We start from the raw sequence: 7,861 nt of genomic DNA, 5'->3' as shown, positions 1-7,861 counted from the left end.
AGTGAGCTTATAAAAGAATGTTCCTATAGCAGCTTTAGTTTGTTTTTTTGGTGTTTAAAAAGCACAAAGGCGGATGATGAGAATCGCTCCTAATATCTCTTGAAATTGGAAGGGGAACTCTAACCACTTAAGTTATCTCTCACTCTCATAGCAGCTTTAGTTAATGGCATGACATAATACATACTACCTCTGTTCCTGAAAGTTCGACTCACTTACTATTCATCTGGTCAAAATAAAATAACTTTGACCACATATTATGATTTATACAATAGAAATAAATTAATATGAGGGGTCTTATTAGATTCCCCTTATTATAAAATTTTCAAATATCAACTTTTTATAATTTTCATTTATACATAGCCGAAAATATTCATGGTCAAAGATGTTTTTGGAGACCGCGCAAATGCAAAGTGAGTCAAACTTTCAAGAATGGAGGGAGTATTACATTTTTCACCATAATATACATGGTAATTACCTGTCTTTAAAGTTGTAAAATGTGGATCCTTTGATACCCGATTTTTGGAATAAAAACCTATCTACATGCATGTTTGCCCTTGGTTGTCCATTTGCTATCCAAAATTGGAAAGTAGACAACATATGTTAACATAACAATCATGATTATACATGACACTTTATCATTACCTTTGTCCAATACTTGTATATAGTTATTTATATACCTACCAAAATTGGTTGTATCCTATGATCTCTATCAGTAGTAGTTATAAGTAAATTTTCCCTCCATACTTACATTAAGTTATTTGCTACATCGCATTACATACTTTAGCTCGGTATGTGTTGAAGGGATTAATAATCATCTCAAAAAAAACAAAAAAAAAAAAGGATTCTTTAATTGTATAATCATTAGCCAATAGCCATTTAAGGAACTACATAAAACAAAACTTCTATACTCCGTACTAATCAAGATTTGCTATTTGGCTACACAAGGATCCACTAGGCAGTGCTATGATACAAAGATTACAAACGACAACAAACCCCGTGAATACTACCTCTTAAAATTTTGCCACACGATAACTTAAATATTGGAAAAGATTACAAATAATCTTGCAGCGGAAATAATATTTACTTTCCCTTTGTATATAAACAAAATAAGTAACAAATATCTCTATAATATAATAGATTAACTCACAAAGTGTTTATAAATTATAAAATAATATTCGATGGTATACTCTCAAATTTAAATCGTGTTTCTATTTATCAAAAATAATGTGATACAAATTCTATCTCAATTTACAATTAACACGTAATCTGATTACATATTTATAATCAGCCTATATCTAAATAACTAATGATGCAAATTATCGTTATATAATTTGCCATTGATTATTTCTTATTTTGCTACTATTCTCCTTCTTTTTCTCTCCTTTTATTCCTCTTATTCTTTTTCTCTTCTTTCTTGTAAATTCTCCTTTAGCAAACTCTAATAATGAGGAATATTATCCAACATTAAATACGGTACTAATGATCCACAAGATATATGATTAATGCAACCATAGAATAATCACAGATTTACCCAATTCAAGGGGCCTAAAATTAGACAAACTAACATCCAAAATTCTATCAATTTAACTTTTTCAGTACCCATGATTTCATGCACTCCACATACCAATTCCATAAAATGTGGAAGTGACATGATCACATTATGTGCATGAAGTCATAACACAAAGTGTAATAGAATAACGCAAAATTTTAACTAATAAATCAGTAGATAATACCCAATAAATCAATATTCCTATGAATGACATTCAACATGTTTGAGCCAATGAACAAACAGTATGCAATTTAATGTCCGGTAACATCATCATTCATCATCAAAATCTAAGAAATTGATGCAGTACTGTAGAGTTGTAGTGTTCATAAATAGGTTTCTTTGCTTTTTCTCCATAGTTTGCGGCTTAACACCAAAATTTGCTTTTTTTTTTTTTTTTTAATCTTTTCTTTTTAAAAAAAAATGAGTATAATAAAGTGGCATAGCAACATAATACAGATTAATTTACAGCAGATTTCACTCAGCCAACACTTAAATTACTTTAAAAATAATACTAATACATACAATACATATATCATGAAAAAAACAAATACTGTATATACGGTTTAAACTTAAGACATCGTTATTTATCTCACAAACGATAAGCCAATTCGATGGTCATATGGTTGAATATAAGCAATTATACTCCGTACATCTTATGAAATTTTATAAGTAGTGAAATCATAACTTTTTATGTAGTTCACTAATCACTACAACTTAACAACATAGTTAGCAAGCTAAGTAAACAATTTAATCATATTAGGCCGGAAAACCGATCTTTCAATTCCAAATTATGTTCCTACGAGTATATATTAACTAAGTACAATCCAAAAAGACACATGACTACATGAGTTTTTATTAACAGTCAAATTCTTGACTAAAAGTCTAATATAGAAGCAACAAAGTAACACATCAATACATGAAATATTGAGTCATGTTTCAAAATGAGCCTCATTTATTTCTATACTTTGGTGTAACTTTTTAAAACAAATTAAACATTAGCAACAAAAGCAATTATTCATTTATTATTCCACATTCCATAAGATGAGTAATTAATCAAAGATTAAGAAAATGTCAACTAAAGTGAAGAGTAACATTAATGCACATCTTTTTAAGAGAAAGCTCCAAGAAGGCTCTTTAGTCTTTAGTAGAGGAAGTATGGTGGAAATGCAAGAAAAAGAGGATGTATCTATCAAAAGACATAGTACAACTCATTGAGTTAGTGATATCCTCCTTTTAAGAAAGCATTAAGAACATTGTTATGCGAAGATCAGGTGCTTTAAATGCATCATGAAACATCATCATCTATAATTAATTAACTAGGAAAGCTTAATCATGTCCACAATTGCCATAATCTAATTAAACTAATAACGACGTACTTCAATCGATCCCACAACCTTTTTCCTAATGAGGAAAAAGGATTTGTAAACTTTAATCAACAAGTAAATGTCACTAAGGTAAGCTTAAGATTAATAATAATAATTAGGTGAGTCGATATTCGAAAATGCAAGAATTTTTTCCATCTTTAAGTACAAAGGATATATTCCTTTAAAGGTAATTTGTGTCACTTAAGGGTATCAATCTTTTTATTTTCATAATTGAGTGTAATGTAAAGTCTCTTTATTGAAAAAGAATTTTTAATCTAGGGTTTATTTAAAAAAGTCTTTGTACTACCCAACAAAGTTACAAGATGCCCACTTATTCTTGCTTATTTTTGAGAATTTTAGCTAAGTCACAAAAATATGTCCAAAACTTTAAGGGTGATACCTAAAAGAAATGCAATTATTCTTTATTTGCTAATTTTCAGCATCTGTAGTTTAAATAAAATTATATTATGGCCCGGTTTCATGAAAGTTGCCTAACATAAAAGAAATTAAGGACTTAGTTGGGGGGACATAAAACAATACTCATCTTGTCATGTTTGAGCAAATTCAAATATGGCCAAAAATATGTGAGACATCCCTTCACACTATGAGAGACTTGCAACATGATAGGTTTCATATTGCTGATCTCCCCTTATAATATACAACCTCTAATAGTCACATTGATAGTGTAATTCAAGTCATGACAAAGAAGTGTGAACTAAATTCTAGGTGCTAGATGTGCATCAAGAGAAAGGCAGATTCAGACACACACTAACATAAAAGAACGAACTTAGAAAAATGATGATTATGATCTCTGGTATGATATAGATAAGTAGTTAGTTAAATAACAAATGCATAATGCAATAAACCATAAGCATGGATTCTAGAATGGAGGCATTACAGAAACCAAACTGTAAGACAACCTATTTTAATCTTTATTTCAAAAAACCTAGGCATCTTCATAAAATAGACTTAAACATGACCATGTTTAATAAAAATTATAGCCGAGTCTGAGTAACATAGCATCAGAGAAGAATATCTCTTGATGTTAGGTGAAATTATGGAGGGATTGGTTAAGATGAGTATCTTGAATCTTACCTTGTACTTGTACAAGTCTAATTCTAACAGTAGTTTTTCTTTTGTACAAAAAGCTGAACTTGTGAGTCTATACATGATTATTATTGATTACACTAGCAAATACTTCTAATAATTAGCTAATCACAAAGGAAAAAGTAATTCTAACAGTAGTCTAGGTTATTTACTATGTAAATTCGCATTTGACAATTTAACCTAATGCTTCCTTATTATATTGTATAGCTAGCTTGTTCTTCATTTCTCCAGTATGAATCGAGTACATGATCCCTTTTATTAAGTACTTTATTTCTTAATCGAGTTCTATCTTATTAGTTGAGCAAACTGCAAACACAAATCGCTCCAAATCTCATTAATAATCACAACTCGCTACGACATACCCTCGAAAATCCTTAGGTGAACAAACCTTCTAGGAAGACCTCTTCATATAATATCCTAAGTTTTATTAAGAAATGAAATCGTACTTGTTAATTAAGTACGATTATTGTTCTCTTACATGTGTATGAAAAGAAGAGGTTCTTCGAAATGATGCTTGCTTTACCAATATGATCAGGTGGAAATGCATGCATTAAGGACAAATAAACAAAAGCCAGTATTCTAAGCCTAAATCTAATTATACAATCATACATGTACTAATTAATTTAAACCACAATTGCATTATTCTAATCCCGCCAACGAAACAGATAAGAAGGGGCAAAAAGTATGCTTAGGAGAAGATTAACAAAACATAATCAATTCATTAGCTAATTAAAGATTGACATTGAGCTCATCACAAGAAAGAAAGCACCCTTAATTAAATTAAACAACAAGAATTAATTAAAAGAAGAAGACAAACACTGCAAAATCTATCAACAAAGCTAACAAGATCATATATTATATTCAAAGTACATATTAATTAAAACATAAACATACATAATATACAACAGATCCCCAACAAAAGATAACTAACAATTTTATTAAATATAATTGAAAATTAATAAAGATTAAGACATTAGAGAGACAAGATCAAATAATTTGGCCATTGGAATTATTAACAAATTGGGTAATGTCTCTCATCTGTCCTTAAATTGTCTTATATGCTCTAGCTTAAAGACAACATAAACATAATATAATAAGATTTAATTGTTATTAATTATTTTGCAGGAGGAGAAAAATCAATTTAACAAAAAAACTAATTTTAATCTTAATTACACTAATTTAATTAATTAATTAGGCCTTGGATGGGGGAAGAACTGCATACCAGGCAAGAAAGCATTGAAGCTAGGAGCAGAATATAGGGATGCAGGGTGGTATATATTTGGATGTGTCCCGGCCGCCATGGAGGTGGCGGTACCCGTGATATTGAACGGGTGGTGATCGCTCGTGGCGATCGATGAGGCCTCACCACCGCGTCTTGCGGTGGTGGGGCCTTGATCATAGAGTACCCCTTTGAACACATGCCCTCCTATGGTAATTGAGGTTTGATAAGCATATTGATCTACCACATTATCCTCTGAGCTAACCCGAATGCATCGAAAAGTCGCCGAGGAATTCACTTCTGCCGGAAAATTCCCCCCTTCTAGCCCTGCAACAATTGTCAACAAAATCAAAATACTTTCACAAATAAGCCTAGATAATTTAACAAAAAATGATTATCATTATTAGGGTTTTGTAGGAATAGTGAATGAATAAATAAAATTGGAATAAAAACAACTTATTAATTAATAAGGTTCCAAAAACTGTATAATAAGATGTACTTACTATATAAATGTAACATGAAGTTAGATCTAAATAATTTAGTGTTGTTACAAAAGAAGGAAAAAAAAAAATCAAGTGTAATAATTTTGTCAAAAAGAACAAAAGAAATTTCAAAGAAAGAAAGGGAAAGATAGAGAAAGGAGGTACAATAATTAGGGTTTACTCATGAATAGTACTTCTTGTAAGGAATCATAACATAGCTACAAAGCTACTAAAATAAAAATAAAATAGAAATAAAAAGCTAAAACTCAAGAAAAGGACTAATCTTGACCTAGCTATATCACATACCAAAAAAACAAAAACACCCAAAAAAACCAAAAAATAAAATAAAATTTCAAAAATGACAAAAAAAATGTGAAAAATAATTTATTACCAGCAGAAGTAGGGCTATGATGATGAATGTTTGATAGAGAAAGAGGTAAAGGAAGGTATTGATTATAATGATCCATAGTATTCGACGAGGCGAGGCGGCCGTGTTGATGATGTTGTTGTTGTTGTTGCTGCTTTTGACGCCTTCGAGCAACCGGAACCCAAGTACTTTTAACATGAGTAGCACATTGAAAACCTCTACTCTTACAACAAGTTCTGCACCTCATATGTTCACAATCTCTCTTTGCTTTGTTTCCACAATCTTGACAACTTGTATTAGTACTACTACTTCCTCCACTTGAGGATCTCATCATCCACAATTTATTACTATATTTTTCTCTAAATTTGCACTACTACTTTGCGGCTATTACTACTACTACTACTATTAGCATCGATCGAATGAACTAACCCACCATTCTAGCTATATATATATATATGTCACGATTCTATTCGTGCATTTTTATATAATAATAATAATAACAACGGATACTGATACATATGCGGAGACAGGTAACGCATGGTGGTGTGGTTTTATCATTGGGGTGGTGGGATAATATAAGATCTAAGATTTACTATTGTAGATTGTTTTGAAGATAAGGTTTGTGGGTTTTTTTTTTTTTTTTTTTCAACTTAATTTTGGTTAAATTGTATTCAAAAAGAAAATTGATCTAAATTTAGTACTATGTAAGAATTGAAGTATGTTGATATAATTGTGGGATTTATGTTATGTGGGGAACATAGGAAATCTATGAAAATTTCAATCATAATCTAAAATAATAGTGACTGAAATAATAATATTAATAATAATAATAATAAAAAGCGATGATCAAAATATCATGGTTAAGGTTTTAAGATAGAGGAGAGAGAAAATGGAAGAAGATAACATAGTCACAGTCTCCAAAGAGAAGCAGAACAAATAGTACTTACTCTTTTAGAACAGTAGCATAAAAACTCAGGTTGCTAGCTTTTGGCTTAATTTGCTCTTTTTAATTTCATTTTTTTTTTAAAATTTTTTTGTAAGATGATTTTTGCTTTGTTTTGTTTTGTCCTGTTTTTCCGGAAAAGTCTGTGTGTTTTTTCCTTTTGCTTGACCCTACGTGAGACGAGGGGGTGAACAAAATAAGCTAGTGAGGGTTTAAAATTGAAATTGTTCTTCCCCAACTCCATTATAAAAAGCAAAAAACCCTATTTAGTTTTTAGTTTTTTACCCTATGTGTTAGGATAGGATGGTGATAATGTAGCTTTTTGAATGTTTGAAATCGACAAATTTAACGGTAAATATATTAAAGTTGTAATTTTTACAGGTGTACCTGTGAAGGTATGTATGAGTGTTTACTTTAGAAAAGAATCTTGTTGAACGGTGAAAAATTTCCTATTGAGCGTTATATCCCACCTATTCCTCCTTGATATTGAAAAAGGGAGGAGAATTGAAATTAAACTTTGAATTCTCTTGCGTGCTTTTTTTTTCAATTTGGGATTGTTTAGCTATTTAGGACTAGCCGACTAGGTAGGAATTTATTTTTCTCCCGTGTCATTTTCCTCTCCACAGTCCTTGGATTCCTCACTGCATTCGTGTCTGTCGTTTAACCCTATTCCTCATCTTGCAAATCATACAAAATACGGAGTACTTTATGTTATCATTCAAATTGTATGTGCATAAGATAAAATTTTGTTCTCTTAGAAGCAAAATGTACGTAATGTAACGTATGTACGTATTTTATTTGAGTTATGTTTGAAACTCACTCAACTCCAA

At 30.5% G+C, this 7,861-nt stretch overlaps 1 protein-coding gene across 1 annotated transcript; it reads right to left on the bottom strand.

Moving 5' to 3' along the window:
• Nucleotides 1–381: 381 nt before the first annotated feature.
• LOC110718907 (protein SHI RELATED SEQUENCE 1-like) lies at nucleotides 382–7,593 on the bottom strand. The gene is made up of 2 exons (XM_021897846.1): nucleotides 6,113–7,593; nucleotides 382–5,566 (listed from the first exon to the last, which is right to left on the bottom strand). The coding sequence occupies exons 1-2, from the start codon at nucleotides 6,420–6,422 to the stop codon at nucleotides 5,208–5,210; spliced, it is 669 nt and encodes a 222-aa protein (XP_021753538.1). The 5' UTR covers nucleotides 6,423–7,593; the 3' UTR covers nucleotides 382–5,207.
• Between the last annotated feature and the right edge of the window lie 268 nt (nucleotides 7,594–7,861).

Source organism: Chenopodium quinoa, unplaced genomic scaffold (genome assembly GCF_001683475.1).
Source record: "Chenopodium quinoa cultivar QQ74 unplaced genomic scaffold, ASM168347v1, whole genome shotgun sequence".
In the NCBI taxonomy this organism is placed as follows: domain Eukaryota; kingdom Viridiplantae; phylum Streptophyta; class Magnoliopsida; order Caryophyllales; family Amaranthaceae; genus Chenopodium; species Chenopodium quinoa.
The sequence above is the reverse complement of the archived record's forward strand: the minus strand, read 5'-3'. Positions and strand labels throughout refer to the sequence as shown.